Below are 25,000 nucleotides of genomic sequence, written 5' to 3'. Positions count from 1 at the left end.
TTAAGAGGCTCGCTCTCCGGGTAGAGCTTCTTCTCGCGCGTCATTAAACATACATTAGAGACTCATTACCCGCGCGCCTCTTCAGGATCGCACCCCCCTAGAAACGAGCACAATGTTCCTGGCGGATAACGGCAACACCACTCTCAGCTAACAGAGCAGAAGGATTGGCCAGCCTCCCGAATATAGGCTAACTTACTCATGATCAGACATCACAACATAGGCAACCCAATCCTACAAACTGTTTAACAGGTTTCTTCAAGTAGCTTACATCTTACACACACTCTCAAACGTTCCGTTCTTAAAAACGGATTGATCACTCGCAGCGGCCGTTTCCACCGGCCTTAGCTGTATTCTGTATCAGGGCATTTACGGACACTGGCTGGCGACTATTCTCCCTCCCTCCCGTTCCCCATATCGCAGCCATGCAAGCGAACACCGACACATGCCGATGCAGCAACACAAACCCGTCATTACCGACAGTCCGGTCTCCCTGTCCCCCCGCGCGTAAACTACCCGTTAGGTCTGAAATACCGCTGTCCGGTGACACGTGCAACGCGTGGTGTTATTTGAGATTCTCCCGCCCAGAGTTTGACCCTCACTTTTGTTGAGTTTGAAACATAAACACCTCGCGCTCCTCTAAATATATGGGAGAGCTGCCTTCCTCGTACGCATCCGCTGCTGTCCGCGTCTCAGGTGGTTCTGCCTTCCTCTCCCCTCTCGCCGAGTCTAGCGGCCCTGGAATCGATCTCCACAGGATCGATAAGTTGGCATGAATATTCCCTTCCCTCCGCGTGCTTAGGGCGGGAGAGACGGAGACTGAGACAGAGGCGCGGGGAAAGGAGCTGAGGAGAGCACGCGGACGGAGGTCAGCGGAACAGAAGCACTAAAAACATTTCTGAAGGCATTTCCCAACCCTAATACGAATTGTCAGTGGTGACAAATTCTTCTTCTAGGATAACGTAATTCAACGTTTTTTTTTTCATGCATTGAAGGCTTCGCTTCCATATACATCTCCCTCTCTCCATCCTCGGGAACAGTGTGACGCGTTTTAAACAAGGGACATGCACATCCGCCGGTGGACCTGCGGCACACCACGGAAAAGGGGAGATGGGGCTTACCGGGACTGGAGCGCGAGGCTGGCGGAGACTTGAGGCGCCAGGCGCTGAGATCGGATGCAGCCCTCTGGAACACGAGCGGCACCGGCAGGGGGACGAACATAATCCCCCGTCTTCTGCTCGGTCTTGTTCGGTGACGGTGGATGCTTTCGGGTGGCACTAATAATCGCAGCAGCACGGTTCCCCGGTACTCTTCCGTTTCCCCTCGGTCCAGCCAGGTAGACTGCGTTTGGAACGCAACTTATTTGGTATCGTTAGCTCGGAACACATTCAGTTGTGGCGGCTTGTATTGTCTTGTAGTTTTTTTAGTTTTCTGTCAGACGCATTAAGTGTCTATTTGGTCGGTTAGATTTTTTGGTAAGTATATGCATAGAATACACACGCGCACTGTCCCTTGGCTGCTCTGGTAGTTCCACACCTCAAACACACACAGACACACACAGACGGATGGACGGAATGTCACCATTACCAACACTATTAAGCTTATAATAATAATAATTTTATTACTACTACTACTACTACTCCTACACGTTTGGTGCCTGTGAATATATGCCTCATGTTTGTTCTCGCTCCCTTTAGTGTACAGACAGCAGAGAGTGTCCGGCCCCTTGCGACCTCGCCTGCCGGAGGCTTTGCTATTTCACTTCAATATAAAACTATCGCTCTCGCGCTTAACAGTATATGACTCGGTAAAAAAAAAACAGCATCAGTAAAGGCCTGTGGTAGAGCGAGTTCGTTTAATGAAAAGTTGACTAAATATTTGGTTCATTCATTTGGTGTGCAGCTGTAAACACTATATAGCTCGCTGTCCCCGTGGGCAGCATCCTCTCCCGCATTCAGAGAATCGGCGGCCGGTAGGAGTCCCAAGAATGGCAGCAGGTGATTACATCGAGTCGCTAAATCTATATTAGAGATAAATAAACAAGCCAACGCTGCCTCTCCTCGCAGCATTTGCCCCTCCTCCCCAGCGCTCTACCACAAGGCAAGGTAATTAAAACGCAATCAGTCGATAGAGAAATAAAGAAATAAATAAGGCAACGGAACGACGCACTAAGGAGCACATAGTAAGCAGCCCCTCCGTGGCGCTTGTGGTTTGCGGCTCACTTGCCTATCTTTCCGTCCATCCGCCTCTGAGTGTAACGTGGCTGCTTGTCCCCGCGCTATGGGAACCCCGGTGGTTCATGCGACCCGACTCTCTCCAGTGCTCTAGCGCTCTATCACCACACTGCCCGCAACATTGAAGCGAGAGAGCATTCGCTACAACTCGCACATTACCACCCAACCCCCACCCATCTCTCTCTCTCTCTCTCTCTCTCCCTCTCATCCTTTCTCGCCATCATCCCGCTCCCTCCCTTGTACGGTGTTTTAGCGCTAAACGCATGCTCTACCGGTTTCCCCAAACACTAGAGATGCCGGCAGAAGGATTAATAAGGTGCGCGCTCCCGCCTAATTGAAGTTAGGTTCATCAGCCAACTGGACTCGTGCTCCCGTGCGATAAAAGGGCCTGAAGTGAAGCTCGAGCTGCACCGGCTGAGCAAAAGAACTCTCCGGAGTTTCCAAAGTGATCAGTGAAGAGGGCCGGTTAATCATCAGATTACAGTTTTTCTCGATCGCTTTGATGCTTGCGTCAACTATGACATCACGTTGTCAAAACAGTTAACACACAGGTCTTAACAGAATCACTCTAGCCAAAATGCCACATTTTGCTTGCAAAAGATTGTAACACTCTCAACACATTAAAACACGCAGCAAAAGCAGATTTTGCCTTCAAACAACACAACTTGTCAAATCACTGTTCGCTTTCAATCAATCATTACACACTGCACAACAAAATGCAAAACAGTTCTCAAAATGCCAAGAGTTTCAGTCTTCATTTTTGCTGTCTGTTCCATTTCTTTCTATTTTTTCTGGTATCAGGAAAACTGTGAATAAACTAAATATTGAATACAAATTAATTGTTAAGACCTACAGTAAGCACCTAGACAAAACACATTTCATTGAACTACAACTTGTGATTTGTCTCTGAATAGACCGACAGTAAACACCTTTTGTACTGTTTTCTTCACCAAATAAGCAGTACAGTACTTTCTCTAAATGTGCCTTAGATCCATACTTGCAGATAGCAACACAGAACAGACATGGTATCTCTTATGGATAAAGAATAATTGCTGATTGAAGAATTGTGCAAAGGAGTTTCACACAGGTGTATCAGAGATTCAGAATTTTACAAGGACTCTCCACCACCTGTGAATAGATGTTTTCCTTTTGTTTAGATTAGGGAAACCAATAGAGTTTGGTGTCTTTGAATGACATCTGTATGAACTGTTTTGCAAAAAGGGTGTGATAAATGTGTGAACCCAATGAAAACGTGTGAACACATTTGCAAGAGATGACTTCTGCTGTGCAAAGAAGGTGTTCATGAAGACCAAGTGGATCCCAGTTTCTTTAAGCAGGTCAAATCAACCGAGAAAAACTGTATTAAGTCAACTATGAGAAGTGCTGTGCGCGGGTGGTGTTATTTGCGGTCCACTGCTGTGTTCATTTTAGGTAGCTGCGGTTCGGACAGCAAAGATTAGCAGGTCACACATTACCGGCAGACAGGGGCGTCGGACTGGGGGTAAAACCAATACTGATTATAGGGCCCCAAAGAGAGAGGGGGCCCTAGAAAAGTCTGGAATATATTTTATTTTAATAAAAGGAGGAACATATTGAGGAACATGGGGGCCCATCAGGACTGCCTGTGTAGGGCCCCAGGATCTTGTGCTACGCCCCATCCGGCAGACACGCAGGTCTGTGATCTGGGGCTGGTCAAACTCGGGTCTATCCCCGCCACACGTCTTCAAGTGCTTTCCATTCCAGTGGCGTGCCTCCCCTCTCCTATCGACATATTACACGCTGTCAATTACACTGGCGCGGGCCCCGCCACGCACTTACACGGCAGATTATTGTCAATATAGATTTCTAAATAGAAAAATCTATACGCTAAACATTGCAGTCAATACGGAGGACTTGACTGCACGGGAAGTTCCCTCTCTCCAGGCCGGCCTGCTCGCGCGCCTCCCACCATTAACACCACTTGCCACAGTTTATTATTTAGGCTGCGATATCAATCATGCACGCGGCCGTGCGATGTAGAAGGCTCATGCTCATTCCTCCGGAGTCTCTGCTTCACAGCATTCCGTAATATGTACAATATTTACAAACCGTTTTTATATTTCACAGTTCAATTACTCCTTCACCTAACCAGGTATTATGTTTCTCAGGATATAACAATATTCACAAACAGTTATTGTATTCAATAGCATATGATATCCACAGAGAGATAATATATTTAACAGCATATTAATATTCACAATTCACCTTCCAGCCTCTCTCTCTCTATGATGCTATTATGGGTGATTATTATTGCTAATGGAGTTGTTCTCATTTTCAATCTATTGGTGTGATTGTGTTTCTCATCTTCTGGTCATGTGTGTGTGTGTGTGTGTGTGTGTGTGTGTGTGTGTGTGTGTGTGTGTGTGTGTGTGTGTGTGTGTGTGTGTGTGTGTGTGTGTGGGAGAGAGAGAGAGAGAGAGAGAGAGAGAGAGAGAGAGAGTGTTGGAGAGAGAGAAAAATGTGTGTGTGAGAGATATATAGAGGGACAGAGAGAGAGAGTGTGTGTGTGTGTGCAGCAGGTTTAGTGGCGCTCTGTCTCCCCTAGGCCTCCATGCTGGTGTGTGTGTGTTTGTGTGTGACAGATGACGTGTGCAGAGGGGAGGGACACAGAGGAAACGACCGATTGTCCGTCACACACCCCCTTCTGGATCCGAGAGACCCCCCCCCCCACACACAAACATCCCCCAGCCCCCCCCCCTACACCCCCCCCTTTCCTTCCAGACAAAAGCAATTATTTCTTGTAGAGTATAGTGTGGTTGTGTGTGTGTGTGCATGCTGTGTGTGTGTGTGTGGGGTGGGCTGGGGGGTTAGGGGGGTTGTAGTAGAGGAAAATAAGATAGTGTGTGTGTGTGTGTGTGTGTGTGTGTGTGTGTGTGTGTGTGTGTGTGTGTGTGTGCGCACCTTTTTGCCTGCCTGTCGTCCTTTTCCTCTCATGACAGCCTGGAAACACCAACGCCTCTGTTGCCGTGGCACCGAGGCTGCCGTCCTCAGAAGTGCCAAATCTGCCGAAACCAACAGAACAAGAAGGACAGAATCCAGGGACTGATCATGTGAGCCGTTGAGAGTGGAACTGTCCATATCTCCTTCCTATCTCTCTAACACCCCCCCCCCCCCCCCACACACACACACACACACACACACCACCCCCACACACACACCACACACGTACGCATGCACACGCACACACACACACACACACACACCATCTCCTCAATCCGCCACGTCAGGGCTGGGTGTCCCTTGGGTCCCTCGCTGCCTCAATGGGACAGCTTCTGGAGAGATAACACACACACACACACACACACACACACACACACACACACACACACACACACACACACACACACACACCACACACCACACCACACACACACACACTTCACCACACACCAGTGTTCTTTTAAAAAGTAGTGTTTGCTCGTTACTCGTTACTTCTCAAAAAAGTAACCCGTTACTTTACTTAGTTACCCTCTATGGAAATTAACTTTGTATGTTACTCGTTACTTTTACGTTGCTCGACTTTGGGCAGAACCCAATATCTGTTCCTAAATGTGTAGGCCTACATAAAGTTCTACTATGGAGGACATAACAGGTATTTCTTTTGTGCTCTTTATTATAAAAAATGCCACAAACAGAGCACTTGACAAGAAAACATTGGGCTTATAGGCTTCAACACCACCACTAAAGCCCTATGAAACAATATCAAATAACATAGCCTCGCTACATCTTGGGCATATAGGTGAACACAAAATATATGAGGGCTTATTTTATAGCCTTATACTCTTTCATGAAACAGGCGCTCCTCCGAAATTTGGTGCAAAGCTAGTGCAAATCGTATCAATAGCTGGCAGTTGAGTTAACGGCAGTAGACAGAATCAGGGGACAGTGTAGGCTAGGCTATAACTAACACTCGCATTCCTCCCCTTAGTTTCAACGAGTTCGAAGTAATGTGAATAGGCTACCTCCATCCCCCAGAAGTTAGCGTTGGCTGCGTCTCGTTTGCTATGATTGCTCTTCATTGCCACCAGCCTCTGTCACGTACCGTGTGGAGCTATAATTGCACTTCATGCTACCAGCCTCTGTCACATAGGCTGCCGTGTGGAGCTCGTGCCTATTGCACAAGCGCGCAGCTGAGAAAGCAGCGTCACTGTCAAATCTGTCCCTGGAAAAGTAACGTTGCGCAGATATGAAAAAGGAACTACGTTACGTTACCAAATTTTTAGTAGTAACGCGTTACACTACTTTTTACTCGAAAAAGTAGTTACGTTACTGTAACTCGTTACTTTGTAACGCGTTACACACAACACTGCCACACACACACACACACCACACCACACACACCACACCACACACACACACACACACGCACACACTTTCACATTCACTCACACAGACACATTTTCACTCACACACACACACACACCGTCTCAATCTCACACACACCTTCACTCTCACAACCATTTACATACATCTCTCTATCACACACACACACACACACACGCACACACACACACATACACACACACACACACAAATCATTTCAATTCCCAATCCTCAGGTCCACCCCTCAAATCAATCCTCAGGTCCACCCCAAAATGTATCCCATAATGATTGTTCTGTGAATGTGGATTTAAAATGAAGATGAGACTCTATAAAGCCACATTTACACACATGCACGCCGCACACACACACACACGCACGCACGCACACACGCACAACAACACGATACATTTATAAAGCACTTTTCTCGACACTCAAAGCGCTTTACAGGGAAGCGGGGACCTCGCTAACCACCACCAATGTGTAGCACCCACCTGGGTGGTGCACGGCAGCTATTATGCGCCAGAACGCTCACCACACACCAGCTTGAGGTGGAGAGTGAGGGAGTAAATAAGCCAATTACAGCGGGGGATGATTAGGGGGCCAGATTGAGGCCTAGTCCACACATACCAAAACAATCTTTTTCCCCCGTCTTCCCTGGAATCGTTTCAAGAATATTTGTGTCGAAATGGATCCATCTCAACACGACTCAACACCTTACTTAATTTTCCAAGCCTATACAGTATGTGGCACTGTTTCTGTTACAGAAATTCACCAAACTTTGCGTGCTGTATACAAACAGACAGAATAGGCTACGACGAAAAGTGCAAGTGTCTAGTGCAAGGAAAACAGAATCGTTTGTGTGGACTGATAGTAAACTGTCAATTGTAGTCAACTGTAAAACTTATAAACTTCATTTTTACGGTTTGTGAAGGGTGCAATCCCGTCCTTTATTTGGCTAACGCAGGTGCAAATAATCTCCTTTACTTTCTTTGGTTGTATAGTCCGCGATTCACATTAGTTTTGGCTATCACCACAAGTGCATAGGCTACTAAACACTAGGCCTACCTAAGTTCTAGGCTATTCCGTCAGCACATTTATAATATTGCTATAATACCTTCATAGTAACAGTTGATACTTTTGCCTGCATCAAATTGCGCATTTACTATAGGCATGCGTTATAAGCGACTTGTATGCTCATATCTGACTTCACTAGACTATGAATGAATTTATTTATGTTGTAAGACATAAATGAATGACAGCGGCACTACGCACAAATTAATTTAAACTTACACCGCACTTCCCTAGTAACTTAGTTCCCTCGCGTCAGTCACTGACAGTAGCTAGAATGCATCACAAAAAAAACATAGGAAAAACACTTTTAAGTCCACCAAGTCATGATAAGCTATTGGCGCTGCACAGCACCAGTTGCAGTAGCGATTGTAGACACTACTGAGGTGGCACTAGTGAGGCACTGATTAATTCAAGGGTGGCATGAGACAAAACATCCAGATAAACAGTCTCAAGATGTGAAATTAGCACAAATACATTAGGGAAACCAGGCACCAAACACCATACTCATAAATTGAAGGTCAAAAAACACAGATACCTTACTCTCACATAAAATGTCTTTGTATTTGAATAAAATGCAAATACAAAAAACCAAACATATTAAAGTGAATTATCTAAGTTGTCTGTCACTGGGCTATGCTGTGCTAAAACAAATTCTATCATGGGGATATTAAAATATATTCCATTCTATTCTATTCTATTCTATTCTATTAAATGAAACTTAACTTTAAAATATACTTATCCAAGACATTTTTCCCCACAATAACGTATACTATCTATGGCCATCTATTTTTGTAGCTGTTAAAATAATTTGACCTGCTTTTTTGTCTATTTGTTTATTTCTTTATTATTGATATTTAATATTCTATTGATATTATTGCTATTATTACTATTTTGATTAATATTGAGGATCATATTGGCCTATGAGGGTCCAGGGGTGCTGTTTAACATACCATTTTAACACAGTTTGGGAGGGACAGAAATACCTTAACAGAGCAAGCAGGGCTCGCCTTCTGTCTAACTCAGCTAGGTGACTTTAAACATTGGCTACTGCATATCACTTCACACTACTTGACAGTACCCTGCATCAGGGCCAGTCCTAGGTAGATAGAACAATTTAATCGAGTATGGCAGGACATTTATGAATCTTTATAATCAAATGTTGGGCAAGTTATAAAGACTGCACGGGAAAACCTCATGGAGAACAATGTGTGAGTGTAGGTAGGGTTGTTAGTGCGACCAGGTGTGTGTGTGTGTATGAGTAAGTGTATGTGGGTGAGTGTGTGTGTGTGTGTGCGTGTGTGTGTGTGGGTGTGTAATGTATGTGTGTGTGTGTGTTGTGTCTATGTGTGCTAGGGCATCCTGCAGGTGTATAGGTATGTATGGAGTATGTATGGTATGGGTGTCCTATGTATATATGGGTGCATGGGTGTATGAGTAACAGAATGTGAATACCATGCCTGAGTAAGTAGGACTGTAAATTGATAAAGGTGAATATGTCTGTACTGGTATAAGCAATTTCTGTTACATGTATGAAATCAAATAAATATAATTATAAAAAAAATAAAATAAAAAAAAAAGTCACAACTGAACTTGTCAAGCGGTACAAAGAGGTGACAAGTCTGACATTGTCAATGCATGCCCAGATTGAACAATGTTGCAGAGCAACCACATAACTAGTTCCATGTGTTCCGATTGGATGATTAAAGTAAAATTGTGTGTGTGAGCAACCTCCATGTTACTTATCTGACTGAATCTCAATATTCAATTTTCTTCCAACTAAATAAAATACAATGACAACATACTATTTTGTATTTTAAATACATGGCTCTGTAGACCAGCAATCTACTTGTCTCATAATTAGCCTGGAAAATCCAGACCCTAGAAATCTAGAAAGATTAATGGTCTGGCCAAGAACAATGTAATGGCCCAACTCGAGGGGCGGCAACAAGCATGCATTTAAAAATCTCACTGCACGCAATTGGATAACACTAGACCATGTTTACTCTGAATGATTTCGGACTTCGACGCAATCGGATAACACTACAACCAATGTGTACTGTCCTCCAACGTTGCAGCGCTGTCTTCATCAGTTTACTGGTTCCCCGGTGTAACGGATGCCAGCTAGCTTAGCTGTGCTTGTGGAACGTTGGTAAACCTCACTCCCCGACGCCTCAAGAGTGCTGCTGGCATGCAAGCCAGTAGCCTGGGCTATTGGCTCAATTGTTAGCGCTCTCGCCTCCCGATCGAGGTGCTGCTGTTCGCGGGTTCGAGTCCGGGCATGTGCAGGGCTGAATCACGCAGGTTCAACACAACGCAGGTTACACCGGAATGTTTGGGTAAAAGTCATCATTGCTCCTTGCCAGAGTGTCTCGCAGAGACAATTCCATTGTGCTCTCGCGAGAACTCTGGATTTCCAGGGTTAAACCAAACCTGGTCGGGAGCAGGTTATGTGCTAAGTTATAGCTCAAATCGTGTAAAACTACCGCCCACTGACCAATCAATTATCTTGAAAAACTAAGTTATCTCACGTGTAGGATGCTGTCATATATCTTACAGGTGGAGCTCCGCCTCTACACACATTTTGGATCTCGTATGCGCTTTAATAATGTTGTGCATGCAAATACCCCTCTATGGACGTGCATACCATACAACAACTGATGACAATTTGATGTTATAGGTTAGACACTAAAGATGACCGCAGTGTAGATTAAGTTATCGCTCATAAATGCAGAAGTAATTGTTTTTAAATAGAGGCGGTCTTGTGCGTCTCCATGTTTCACGATTGGCCTACATCATCCCAACACCGAGAACGCACACAGATCTGAGCTGAAAGCCTAGTTTGACAAATATATCACATAGCTGCTATCGTAGTATCACTTAACTTATACCCCTGAGTCAAGGCTTTGTGAAGCCTCGATATGTCTAGATAGCCTAGATATGTCTAACGTGCTTCGTAGTATACCCCATAGCTGTTTGATGTGTTGAGGGGGGGGGGGGGGGCAGTTCCAGCTGTTTGACGTTTTTTTTTGGGGGGGGGGGCAGTTCCAGCTGTTTGATGTGTTGGGGGGGGGGGGGGCAGGTCCAGCTGTTTTATGTGTTAAGGGGGGGGGGGGGGGGCAGGTCCAGCTGAATGGTGATTGTACATCTGCTGGGAGACCTGCGTCTGGTGAAAGAAGGGGATTCATAATTAGGATCATTAATGGAGGATACAACCATGAAATGTCTGGATGGGCAATAACTGCATTCAGTGTGTTACTCAATAACTTACAGACCTGTAAGTTAACTGTAGCGGCTATGTTGTTGGTATTTAACTACTAACTGTAGCTATGTTGTTGGTATTTATCTACCAACTGCAGTAGCTATGTTGTTGGTATTTATTTACTATCTGTAGCTATGTTGTTGGTATTTATCTACTAACGGTAGCTATGTTGTTAGTATTTATTTACTAGCTATGTTGTTGGTATTTTTTGAATGTGTGAGAGATTATCTGTGTTATATGCAACGCGCGCACATGTTTGCGTGCATGTTTGTGTGCATGCGTGCGTGCGTGTGTTGGCATACATGTGTGGGTGAAATAAGTCAGGTCTGGTCTGGGTCTTGATCCACTGGACATGAAACAAACATATTCAAAATTATACAACAAAAAAGATGTGTTGAACTGAATAAAATAAAACAATAACTACACTGTTGTACATATCTGTGTCTTTGCATTTGTGTTTGACTGTATGTGCTTGTTTTGTGTATATCTCTGTGGTTTAATTGTGTGTGTGTGTACATGTGTGTGTAATTGAGTGTGCGTGTACATGTGTGTGTCTGATTGACAAATGAATCATGTAATGTTGACAAATGCGCTGGGTGAAGTTAGTCTCATCCATTTCCCAGCCTTCAGTTCACATCCCTGCTACAGACTGAAGACTCACCCATTATACACACACACACACATGCCCCCCCCCCCCCCCCCTCACAAACACCCCCCCACACCCCACACTCACACACATATGTACTGTGTTTATTAGGTATATTAGTATTGCAGTTTGCACACATGCATTTCTATTTATGAATAGGTTTGATATGTTTATACTATGTATATACAGACACACACACACACACACACTCTCACTCACACACACACACATACACACACGCTCGCACACACACACACACACTCTAATCCCTCTTTTTGGCTCCTCCTATGAGCAGACAGGAGATCTATCCTAAAGCCCCATCCATCCTCCAGTTATTAGCTTTTATTAACTCTCTCTCTCTACCCCCCTCTCTTTCTCCTCCCTCTCCCTCTCCCCTCTATCTCTCACTCCGCTCTATCTCTCCATCTCTCTGTCAGCTATTTCTCGATAATCAATGCTGATATATTGCCAATATCCCCCATGTCACCAGTATGTGTGTCCTGTGCCATATTTCACTGCTGCTCCTTTATTGGAAGAGATTTGGTCCAATAATGATGATAGTTATTATAGATATTTATTATCCACATCTTGGCAGACCTGATTGTGTGTGTGTGTGTGTCATTGTGTTTGTTTGTGTGTGTGTGTGTGTATCTGTGTGAGTGAGTAAGAGAGAGAAAGCATTCTCTTCACTCCCCTTACTCCTGCTGCAACCCATCTCTCTACTTCTTTCTCTCATCCCATTTCTGACACACACACACACACACCCACACACACACCTCAAACACTTTTCTTCTTAATTTCTCAACACTCACATAATTACACAATTACTGTACTCCTGCTAGGCCACCAGATCACTCCCATTAGACCACCAGATCACTCTTGCTAGGCCACCAGATCACTCCTGCTAGGCCAGATCACTCCGGACTAGACCAGTGTTTTTTAACTGATGGTCGGGACCCAAAAGTGGATTGTGGAACCGTTCTGGGTGGGCCGCGGAGCTTGAGGGTTAAAGGAACAGTATGTAAGAAATGTATTTAAATTAATCATAAAATGGCCCTGATATGTCACTAGACATTAAGAAATCGTGTTCATTTCAAATACTTATATCACTGACAACAGTAGTACGGCCAGGATATTGTCATTTAAAAAGCGAAGTTGCAGCCCTCAACTGATGTTGATGTTGTGTTTTGTCATGTCATGTTGTGTTTTTGGCCTGATGCGCCACCCTCCACCTATCTACTAATCACAAAGTCAGTAGTGTTTCGGCATCAGGGTTGGCAACCTCGAGTCGGGGGGGGGGAGGGGATACACCACTCTACAGTAATTTGAAAGTGATTGCAGTACCAGTTTTGGCCACAATCTTACATATGGTTCCTTTAATAAAAAAGCCATTTTAAGTGCTACTAGATCAGATCTAATATCGGACCTTTATTTTGATAGACTTTATTCGTATATCAGTCGTCGCCATGGACATAGACTATGTTAATGTGACAGGTCATGTTAGACATCAGTTTAGTGGTATAGGCAAGTAGGCTACAACCCTGAATATTTGAAGTAGGACATGGATTCACTTAAATTGAGGACAAAGCCTGGGTTAACCTGACTCTCGCCAGATGAATTTCGTTCCGCCTAGCTCCACTTATCCATCTGGAACCGATCCATTGGAATGGTGTTTCAGAAGGCTGGGCCTAATCAAAAAATGCTTGCATATGATTGAATAAGCCACTTGTCCGTCATCTATTGACGTGCTACTTCAACCACTCACATTGAAGCCAACCCGTGACACTGATAACAGTCTCACAGTCGCTTCTACGCTATGTCACATCTATGAAACTCCCGCCCTGCGTCCTGATTGGCTCAACCATACAATCTCGTGCTGAAATCACTCCTAATGGAAGAGGTCCCAGATGGATGTGAGTGAAGCTAGGCAGAGCTAAGCGGAACGAAATTCATCTGGCGAGAGTCAGGTTAAGACTGGGTGCCAGCCAAACATTTGAGGTCAGGAAGTTCAGTCTGGCATTGCTCCGTTGTGGAGTAACTATGCTCGAACCAGACCTAATCGGACCAATCAAATCGGGCTCTACCATGATGGACAGGTGAGCAACAGCGCCTAATCTATCACGTCATCTGAGCACCCTTAGGTTGATTTTGTCTTCTAAGACCCCATATGGAAAAATGCATATTATTGCAATGAGGTTTTATCACTGAAAGCGATTATTTCTGAAAACTTTGGCCAAAGTTGAGATGTGGGGAAAACTCATGGTTTCACTTTCATCAAGGGAAAACAGCGTGTTGCATTGTGACATGTTGTTCCCTCGTTCGTTTGAAATCTCTGATTGACCACCTGTTCAAGGGATTTGCGACAGCCTTCCCCAGCTGTTTGTGGTATATCGGTATTCAACAGAATTATTTTCAAAAACGGAGGGGAAATATCAGTTTTTCCTAATAGCCTACCCTGCTACGTATCTCTTAGATTTAGCTAACTAGTGTTGTAGGAGATATTGACGGCACAATAACTTACAAAAGACCAGAAAACAATGTTAAGGCATTTGTGGAGAAGAAAGTTGGTTTATGTGTTCTTCCTACATCTTACGGTAAGCTATTTCGTTGCTCTGATTGGTTAGGTCTATCCAATTGAGTGCAGAGGCATTCCCCCCCTGTATCAGTTGAAACATGCCCCATAATTATGTCCCAATGGAGAAGTATCAGACTCATATTCTGACTAGAATTTGAGTATGACAACGTCAGGCTAACAAAAAGGGACTGAAACCCCAGTGTGTGGTGTGCAATGAATTGCTGGCACATGAGAGCATGAAACCATCAAAACAGAAATACTACATGGAAACTGGAATGGAAGCACCCCTGTTAAAAGCAAACCTATCGAGTACTTGAAAGGTGACATCAGGAGTTGAAGACATGCAGCATGCTCTAAACAAGTAGGCCTACAGGCACTTTGTGTGACTTACCATGTAGCTCACCATATCCATTGGCTTGAACGCTATAAAAAATATATGGGCCGCGACTTAATTAACATGGAATATTGTGGGTCCCAAAGCCAGACCAGTTACTGTAAGAACCACTGCATTAGACCAGTGGTTTTCAAAGTGGGGGCCGGAGCCACGGGGGGTGCCAGGTGGGCCTCAGCAAGTTGGAAGGAAAAATAAAAGCAACAAATACATTTGAAAAATTTAAAATATACCTATTACTATGAGGGTTGTTATACAATGCCATTATAATAATTTGTTGCATATCTGAACATTATATTTTCCATGATAATGACTGGGAATAATAATAGAGTGATAGCTCTCATATAGCAGAAAGCCCCAAATGCAATTTTTACACATTGTACGCTCCATTGCGAAGTGCTTGTAGCTAAAATAATTATTAGGATTAACTTAATGTATTTTTACATTTGCCGTAGTATTGTTGATGGGTTTAATAACACATCAAGGGGGTCCTTGGCCAGAACCTAGTGGTATTTGGGGGGCCTTGTCGTGGAAAAGTTTGGGAACCCCTGCACTAGACCACCAGATCACTCCTGCTAGGCCAGATCACTCCCACTAGACCAGTTAAGAACTACTGCACTAGACCACCAGATCACTCCTGCTAGGCCAGATCACTCCCACTAGACCAGTTAAGAACCACTGCACTAGACTACCAGATCCCTCCCACTAGACCACAAGATCACTCCTGCTAGGCCAGATCACTCCCACTAGACCAGTTAAGAACCACTGCACTAGACCACCAGATCACTCACACTAGACCGCCAGATCACTCCTGCTTGACTAGATCACTCCTGTTAGACCAAATCACTCGATCTCTCCTGCTAGACCAGATCACTCACTCCTGACCAGATCACTCCTGCCTGTCCTCATGCTAGTTGTACAGGCTAGTTGTGAGACATGCTAGTAGTAACACATGCTAGTAATAACACCTGCTAGTTGTGACACATGCTAGTAGTACATGCTAGTTGTGCCTCATGCTACAGTAGTAGCAGAGAATGTCTAATAAGGGAAACTTCCGGTTTCTGAACTGGTTGCAGGCTCTTCTCTAGATCTGGTTCCATGTGAGGGCGCTTGCGGGCGAGTGCAGAATGAATGGAGGCCTATGGAGCTGTACCCCTCGAAATCTACTTTTCTCGGGATATAATTTTTTGTCTAGTAATTTGAATGTTGTATTTGGCAAATAAAATACACACTGCTGAGTATTATATTTTTTAAAGTCTAACTTATTTGTTCTAGAAAGCCTTTCAAACATGTCAATGATGTCATTCATTAGCTGAATGCAAGCGTGTTATGGGCAACAACGACCCAACCTTCTGAGAAATCGAAAGGGCATAATTTCAATTTAATATCACTTATAGAGCGCCAAGACATTACACATGTCTCATGGCGCTTTACAGAATGTTAGACAATCAGAGAAAAGAAAAGAAGAGAAGGCCCATGGGTAACAGGGGCGAGGAGAAACTCCCTGGAATTGGAGATACATATAGGAAGAGCGGGCCTGACCCATCTACCTACGGTCAGTTACAGAACAGTCTATTTACATGATACATGCATAAGTTAGTTAGATGTAGAGAATAGAACATGGTGTTTTAAGCCACCTGAGGTGTATGTTACAAGAGGTGGGATAGTTACATATCCAGTATGATAATGCATGAATCCTATTTAGTGTCAGAAAGTTCAAATAGTCTAGTGTAGGAAATGGAATTGTCCAGGGGGATTAGGAGTTGTCGTAGGGCAAGTAGTGGGTCGCTAGTGTTCTGTAAACAGGGTTTACATGTGACGTGCTTGGTTGTACACGGACCCCTGTTGGGGGGCACACAGGAAGTTTCGTGAGTTCTAAAGTAAACGACTCATGCTTGAACCTGGTGTCATCATTGTCTCCTGAATCAGCAATAACCTTAACATAACATGGTGTCAGAAGTGACGGATTTACAGCTGAAGTGAACCTGAATGTCAAAGCAATCCAGAAAAAAGAAGAAGGAAAGCAATCGAGAAGACATGGACAGAAATGCGGCGGCGGTCCTGCCCGCGGTGCCACAGCTAGCACCGCCAGGCAAGTTCGATTTTAGCAACGTCAATGAGTGGCCGATGTGGAAAAAGCGCTTTGAGCGATATAGAATAGCGTCGGGACTGGATACACAGACAGAGGAATTCCAAGTCAATGCATTCATGTATGCAGCGGGAGATGACGCTGAAGATATCTTGAACATGCTGACATTAACTGAAGCTCAGAAGAAAACTTACAAAGACGTTACCGAAGCATTCGACAAGCATTGTGTGAGTAAACGGAATATCATCTATGAAAGGGCGCGCTTCAATAGCCGAACCCAAGAACCCGGTGAGTCAGTGGAGTCCTTTTTAACGGCAGTGCATGCGCTAGCTGAATTCTGTGAATTTGGAGGACGGAGAGAGCAGTTAATAAGAGACAGAATTGTAGTTGGTATCCGAGATGCTAAGCTCTCAGAAAACCTGCAATTAGATGCAGAGCTAACACTGGAAAAAGCTATGACTAAAGTGAGGCAAAGCGCAGCGGTGAAGAAACAGCCACCGGTGCTCCGGGGGACAGAACAGACCACCGGGAGTGTCGAAGTTATACAGAAAAGGAGTTTCAGGGGCCGGGAGTGGACAGGCAAAGATAAAATGGCGTCGAAAGAGTCAAACGACAGTCAATCAATGGGATGTGGAAGATGTGGACATGCTAAGAAACACACATGGAAAGACCTGTGTCCTGCACAGGATGCAGAGTGTAGAAGCTGTCACAAGAGGGGTCATTTCACAACTAAATGCATGACAAATAAAGGAGTCCACAATATTACGCAGGCACAAATTGATGATGATGATGTTGAAGAGGACTTGGAGAAATGTCATCAGGGAGTTCCAGTGAGTGGAACGAATTACTAAAGCTGAATCGGGAAAAGACTGTGTTTAAATTGGACACTGGAGCAGCAGTGACTGCAATTCCTAGCGACATTTTTTCCCAAAAACGACATGGATTGCTGCAGCCCCCAGGTAAAGTGCTACATGGACCAGGAAATCACAAGCTAGACGTGAGAGGATGCTTTAAAGGAAAACTTAGCATTAAAAACAGAGCTACTGAGCAACATACTGTATCTATGTGACTGAGGGACTTGCAAGGCCTTTATTAGGCCTCCCTGCAATCGAGGCTCTTACTCTAATACAGCGTCTCCACACAGTGCAAGTTGAAAAGCAGGACTTTGTTGCCTTGTACCCCACAGTGTTTCATGGCTTAGGGAAACTAAAGGAGCCCTACAGAATCGAATTGGAGCCAGGAGACGTTCCATATGCACTGTCTACCCCTCGGTGAGTCCCATTGCCGATGCATGACCGAGTGCGAGCAGAGCTTAAGCGCATGGAAGACATGGGTGTGATTTTTAAAGTGACGCAGCCCACACCATGGTGTGCTGGCATGGTTATAGTCCCCAAGGCTCAGGGCAAGATAAGACTGTGTGTGGACTTGACGCGTCTGAATGGGTGGGTGCGGAGAGAGAGACATATTCTACCCGCAGTAGACCACACACTGGCTATGCTGGCGGGGGCGAAAGTGTTTACAAAGCCGGACGCAACGTCCGGGTTTTGGCAGATCCCATTGCTGGAAGAGAGCTCACTCCTGACAACATTCATGACGCCGTTTGGGCGGTATGCATTTAAACGTCTCCCATTCGGAATTTCTTCGGCACCCGAGCACTTCCAACGGCGGATGTCACAAATGCTAGAAGGCTGTGACGGTGTTGTATGCCACGCAGATGACATATTGGTGCACAGAGAAGACCGCCAGCAGCATGACACGCGTCTACACCAGGTCCTAAGCAGACTCAGAGAGGAGGGCCTGACCCTGAACGATAAACGTGAGTTTGCCAAAGACAATATCATGTTTCTGGGCCACCACGTCTCAGCCGAGGGCATGGCTCCGGATCCAGGCAAAATCAGGTCCATTTTGGAGATGCCAGAACCGAAGGATGTGGAAGGCGTGAGGAGAGTGATGGGCATGGCGAACTATCTAGGAAAATTTTTGCCTCACCTCGCTTATACACGTCCTCTCAAAGACCTTCTGTGTCACAAGAATGACTGGTGTTGGGGAGCACCACAGAAAGAGGCTTTTCTGAAACTGAAGACGGAGCTGAGCTCACCATTTGCATTAGCTCCTTACTCACTGGCAGCAGACACATGTGTCTCAGCAGATGCCTCATCTTTCGGCCTAGGGGGCGTCCTTACCCAACGCAGGACTGATAGAAGGTGGAAGCCCATTGTATATATCTCCAGAGGCTTGTCGGATGCCAAAAAACAGTATGCTCAGATAGAGAAGGAGGCGTTGGCTGCCACGTGGGCCTGTGAACGCCTATCTAGGTCTGAGGTTTAGGCTGGAGACAGACCATAAGCCACTAGTACCCCTACTGAGCTCTAAAGCACTAGATGAGCTTCCACCAAGATTGTAATTCCACACTGTATCAGGCAGGAAGTCCTCAAAGATCTACACAGTGGGCATCAAGGTATCGTCAAGTGCAGAGCACGGGCCCGCCAGTCGGTCTGGTGGCCGGGCCTATCGGTACACATCAGTCAGCTAGTAGAGAGTTGCAACATCTGTTCCCAACACAGGGCAGAGCACAGGGAGCTTTTGATGACCACCCATGTACAGGACAGACCCTGGCAGCGGGTTGGGTCAGATTTGTTCTTTTGGGAGAAAAAGATTTATCTCCTATTAATTGACTATTTCTCACGTTACATTGAAGTGGCCCAACTCAATGTTGCCTCTGCCAATACAGTGATCGCAGCCTTCAAAGAAACCTTCAGCCGACATGGAATTCCACAGACAGTGGTGTCAGACAATGGGCCGCAGTACTGCACACTCTTCAAAGATTTCGCCAAAGAATAGGGTTAGAATGGGTTCATGCATATTACCAGCAGCCCAAGATACCCGCAAGCTAATGGGGAGGCGGAACGAGCCGTGGCCACGGTAAAAGGTCTGTGGAAAGGTGGAACCGAGAAAACTAAAGCCTTGTTGACATACAGAGCCACACCTCTGGAAAATGTCTATTCCCCCACCCAACTCCTCATGGGGAGACAACTACGAACAACTATACCGCAGCTCCCAGTACATCTCAACCCTCGTTGGCCAAACATTAAAGGAGTTAAAAAGGTGGAGACATGGGCAAAGGAGAAACAACAGCGTATCTACGATCGTCGTCATCGGTCCCGTCCTCTTCCAGCCCTACGTCCCGGCCAAAAAGTATGGCTACCCCGAGAGAAGACTGAAGGGACTGTTATTCAACATGCTCCAACTCCTAGGTCCTACATAATACACACAGAGGAAGATCAGGTTCGGAGGAATCGCACACACATGCGTATAATACACAACTTACCTGTCACGACTACTAAGCCAGGTCGAGCTGATACACACACACTGAGCCAGGTCGAGCTGATACACACACACACACTGCTCAGGACAGGTCAGTCACCAAGCAGCCTGATTTTAAGGACACACCTTATGTGACCTCATCAGGCCGAGCGTCACGTCCACCAGAGCGTATGAACTTATAAAAAGAAAAAAGAAATGTTGAGAGAAAAATGTCATGTAACTGTAAGGGAAATGTTATCTTCCTCTATAGAGATTTTGAATGTAAATGAAGTTCTCACTTAAAAGGGGGAGGTGTTCTGTAAACAGGGTTTGCATGTGATGTGCTTGGTTGTACACGGACCCCTGTTGGGGGGCACACAGGAAGTTTCAGGAGTTCTAAAGTAAACAACTCATGCTTGAACCTGGTGTCATCGTTGTCTCCTGAATCAGCAATAACCTTAACATAACAGCTAGGCTGCACGGGCCAGGAATCCAGGCAGGGGGACAGGAATAGGCAATGATAGGGCAGTCGTAGGGATGGAACTTCAGGTGAGATTAGTGAGATGAGGGCCAAACAACAAGGATGGCTGATGACTGGTGATGGTATACCTCACAAGTGAGGTAAGAGGGGAGGAAAGTGAGAGATAGAGTGGGTTAGTATTACTATAAATCAAAATGGGTAATATCAATAAGTATATCAATGGTAGAAGGAGAGTTGAGAGAGAGGGAAGGGGAGAGAGGAGGGGTTGTACGGCGTGACACATGAAAAGTCCATGACAGCACTATGCTATTGCAGTATAACTAAGGCATGGTGAAGGGTGCCTTAGTTATGCTGCTATAGCATAGTGCTGTCATGGATCCTTCATTCAACCTTTGACCTATAATCTATATTGAACTTGCAGAAACTACAAAAACAACAATCAGGCGAAAGAGACAAATTTAGCCTTCTAGCTCCATAGACCCTCATTCATTTTGCACTCGCCCACGATCGCCCCCAGTGGAACGGGCTCTGGTAGTAGTTCATGGTAGTTGTGACACATGCACGTAATAACACCTGCTAGTTGTGACACATGCTAGTAGTACACACTAGTTGTGACACATGCTACCCAGATAGCAAGAGGCTGGCGGACCACTGTTGGTCCATTGGGGGCATAGCTGGCGGTCCGCTGGCATTTTGCTCATCGATTCTCTGGCGGTCCGCTGGCGGGTTGCAAACAAATTGCCCAATATTTTGCCACTATTGGTCTAAAATCTTTTTCATTTGTTCAGTTATACTCCATATATAATTTTATTAACTTTTCTTAATATTCATGACAGTGAATCTTTTGTAAATTGCTTTACAATTAGCGTTGGGCCCTCGTTGGCAGCCTCCTTTATCGCCCGGCTCGCCTCAGCTGGCAGCCATTCACTCCTTCCTCTGCATGTTCTTTTAAATCGTGCATCTTTTTCTCTCTCCTTCTGGGAGGTAGCCTCCTGAAAATTTGCTCTGCTGCCGGCTTGTGCTTTCATGTCGCCCAAAATGCTTGATTGCATTGCACTCTCCACATTTTTAGCTAAATTTTCATGTACCACAGCAGCATTTCTGTTCAGTGAATCTGTTCTGTTTTAGCACTGGGCCCTCGTAGCCTTCGGCTTGCCTCAGCTTGCCACTATTCACTCCATCGTCTTCATTGTATTCCCAGAAGAATTCTCAATATTTTTGGCCTCTATGTGTCCAGTTACACAGTCTGTCTGTTCTTGGTCTTGGATTTTGTGAAATAAATTTCTAAATATCACCTGCTTGCTGCAGTTTCAGTCTGCATGCACGTCCTTTTAAAACCGCATCTTTTTCTCTCTCGTGAGCAAATAATCTGCTGCCGGCTTGTGGTGTACCACATCAGCATTTTTTCTTTCAGTGAGTCTTTTGTAGCCTAAATTGCTTTACAATTACCTTCCGTCCCTCCTGGGTTTTCCCATGCTGCCTTACACGCGCGATTTTATTCACGCTGCTAGGCAGCCTGGATTCTATGGACTTCGTTTTCACCTCAAGGAGGGCAGCAAGACGATGACAACACACCGAAGCCGTTATGTACTATGTACAGACGCATTTGATAGACATTCGGAGTGCCCAATAAACGGCTCTGGGCATTCGTAAGCCACGTTTCAAATACGAGAAAATGAATGTCTAGTTCCCAGACCCCATCTCAATGAGATGTGGTCTGACGTTAGCCAGGCTACCTCTTGGCTGCCTTTACTCCTTCGTCTTCATAACATTAATCTTTTTGGCCTCAATAGTCCAGTTACATAGCCTCTGTCTGTTTTTGGTTTTGGATTTTGTGAAATACATTTCTAAATAAATGCGACCTATAGTCCGGTGCGACTTATATATGTTTTTTCCTGTTCATGACGCATATTTTGACTGATGCGACTTATACTCTGGAGCAACTTCTAGTCCGGAAAAAAAGGTAAGTGTTTTGAGAGTAACAGCCTTTTGCAAGCAAAATGTGTCATTTTGGCCAGAGTGCTTTTGTTCAGACACAGGTGTTACAGTAACTGTTTTGAGAATGTGATGTCAGAGCATCAAAATGATCGAGAAAAACTAGTTCAAATTGCGATCTCAACTAAAAAATATATTAATTGTAACATTTTTACTAAAAAGTGGTAAATGGTAAAGCCAAGGCAAACATCACATTTTGTAAGATTGTGTATGTACCTTACTGTACTGCACAAATGTTTTTTTCCTCTCATGGGTACCGTACCATACTGTAAAATAGTAATGACCAACTCGCAGCACTTTATTATGAGAAAATCGAATGGCAGACCACATTAAACAAACAAAAGTGACAAAATAACATTACTGTTATTTTTCCAGTATGGCTAAAGGGATTGGGTAAGGTCCAAGGTCAGGCGTCCTTTTTAAGTGTTTTCACAGTTTCTTTCAAGGCAGCTATTACAGTTTTTTTTACAACTGTTCACACACATTTTCAAAACTCTGTGTCTATTTTTCAAAACTCCACACACAAAACCCACAATTGCTTACACAAAATGCAAAATGCCTAAAATCTTCAGCAAAATGACACACAACATTCAAAATGTCATAAACACATCTTTAAAGCAAACATTCGCCTCACATTACAAACACTTTTGTCATAATATGACATTTTGGATACATCATGTACACACTGTTGCTCAAAACTTAACGCTCTTCTGTCTTTCATAGGCTTTATGTATTTCCATACAAGAGTGAAAGTTACGGTATCTACAGAGAGAAGTTGAAATACACAGTAAAAATGCAAGCAATATTGAAACCAAAAATATTGATTTTTCCCAAACAATTTGCTGTTGCGAATACAGTATTAGTAGTTCTGAAAAAGCTGATTTTGCCTAAGATGGAAATGACTGAGTACTATCAAATTACTTTGCTTTTTCCAAATAAAAGTGTGTGTGTTTGTGTGTGTGTGTGTGTTTATGTTTGTGTGTGTGTGTGTGTGTGTGTGTGGGGGGGGGGGGGGGGTTGTGTATGTATTCATACAGTAGGTCTATAGAAAAATGTATTGAGCTAATGGTAACCTGGGGACACAGAAGTATAGTAAAAAAGTCAACTTTTTGTAGAACATTACTGTAAGCTAAAGTCTGATTACTGTCATTTTCCTTGCATAGGTTCTGAACATTTCATCCGGAAATCCTCTAGGGCCAGATTGAAAGGGTCCATACCTACATATGTATATTTATTCATAGGCCTATACTAAGGCAATGATTGGATGGTGTTCAGTAAAGTAATGAGTGTTTATACATGTGAAGAGAGAGAGAGTGAAGCACTGGTGATTTAGTGTGGCATTTTGATGGGTTGTGTTTGAAAAATTAAATCAAGTTACTTCCTGTTAGATTTTTGTGTGTTACTGTAAGTAGAAAATTGTGTGTGGTGTTTTGCAAAATGTTTTTTTTTTGTAAATTGAAAACTGAGTCAAACACTGAGAATTAGTGTATGGTTTTGCAGATTTGGTGTGGGGTTTGGTGTGGGGTTATGATGTGTGGAAGACATGTTTAGAAAATTGTGTGACAAGCAAAGATTTAGTGTGTAAGCAGTTGAAAAAAACTGTAGTGGACAATGTCTTGCTTCTTCGGAATGGGAGCCATGCTGTTCTGCCAGGTCTGAGGTGTAATTGGCTTCCTTAACCAATGCAAACGGTATCTAGATGGACGAAAGTGCAAAACAGTATGCAGACAGTCAGTTAGGTTTAGAACTAACATCATGACATAATATTTAAATAGCCTACAATTTCAGCTGATTTTCAACTATTATTACAGTAATGACAATAAAAAATATGGTAACACTTTATAATAACTACACACAATTCATTATTTATTAAGCCTTTGTTACTTATTAGTTAATGGTTTGGTCATCATTAGTCATTTCTTGTTCATACATAATTTATCATCAGTAAAGCATTTGTTCACACAGTTATAAATGGTTTGTTCATAGTAAATAAGCCTATCCAAAAAATATGTTTGTAAGTACATGATTTATACTTAATAAATAATGAAACAACCACTTATAAATGACATCTTTTTCTATTATAAACCAGTTGCAAACTATTACAAAATGCTTTGTTCATCATTTGTAAAGCATTGCTCCTATGTTAATTCTCATAAATAAAGTATTTGTACACTCAGTTATAAATGGTTTGTTCATAGTAAATAATTCTATATCTAAAATATGTTTATACATCATTGTTAACACTAAATTATGCAATATTTTGTTGATGAAGTAATATTTCCATTATTTCCAATATTTCCGTTGTTACATACACATGCACTAATGATTAGTTAGGGTGAGGATACATATTTTATAAACCATTTCCGAATACTATAATTCATGATTAACTCAGGAGTTATATGTGGTTAGTTAATGATATTTTGTGAGCTTATCTAAACTGAGGACTTTCTAGGCCTTGCAATACATTTTCAAATGAATTGTAAAGATTTCATTCACATTCATTCATTTAGCAGACAAGCGACGTACACATGTCAATTAAATTGAAGGTCATTGACACAACAGTGAAAGCCGGGAATCAAACCCCCAACTTTTCAGGC

General features: G+C 43.9%; 1 protein-coding gene and 1 long non-coding RNA gene across 5 annotated transcripts in view; one reads left to right on the top strand and one right to left on the bottom strand.

The window, feature by feature from the left end:
* pou2f2a (POU class 2 homeobox 2a) overlaps positions 1–2,928 on the bottom strand; it is a 68,106-nt gene extending 65,178 nt beyond the window's left edge. For all 4 annotated transcript variants that reach the window (XM_042107910.1, XM_042107913.1, XM_042107911.1 and 1 more), the window contains exon 1: positions 1,119–2,928. In XM_042107910.1, coding sequence (XP_041963844.1) covers positions 1,119–1,218 — 100 coding nt within the window. In that variant the 5' untranslated portion in view covers positions 1,219–2,928. The remainder of the gene's footprint in view (positions 1–1,118) is intronic.
* Positions 2,929–23,154: 20,226 nt separating this feature from the next.
* Positions 23,155–25,000, top strand: part of LOC121721356 — a 22,456-nt gene continuing 20,610 nt past the window's right edge. Inside the window, exon 1 of the long non-coding RNA XR_006034804.1 lies at positions 23,155–23,265. This is a non-coding gene — a long non-coding RNA (uncharacterized LOC121721356). The remainder of the gene's footprint in view (positions 23,266–25,000) is intronic.

This window comes from Alosa sapidissima, chromosome 10 (genome assembly GCF_018492685.1).
Source record: "Alosa sapidissima isolate fAloSap1 chromosome 10, fAloSap1.pri, whole genome shotgun sequence".
Classification (NCBI taxonomy): Eukaryota; Metazoa; Chordata; class Actinopteri; order Clupeiformes; family Clupeidae; genus Alosa; species Alosa sapidissima.
Note: the sequence above shows the minus strand (reverse complement) of the source record. Positions and strands in the feature narration are given on the sequence as shown.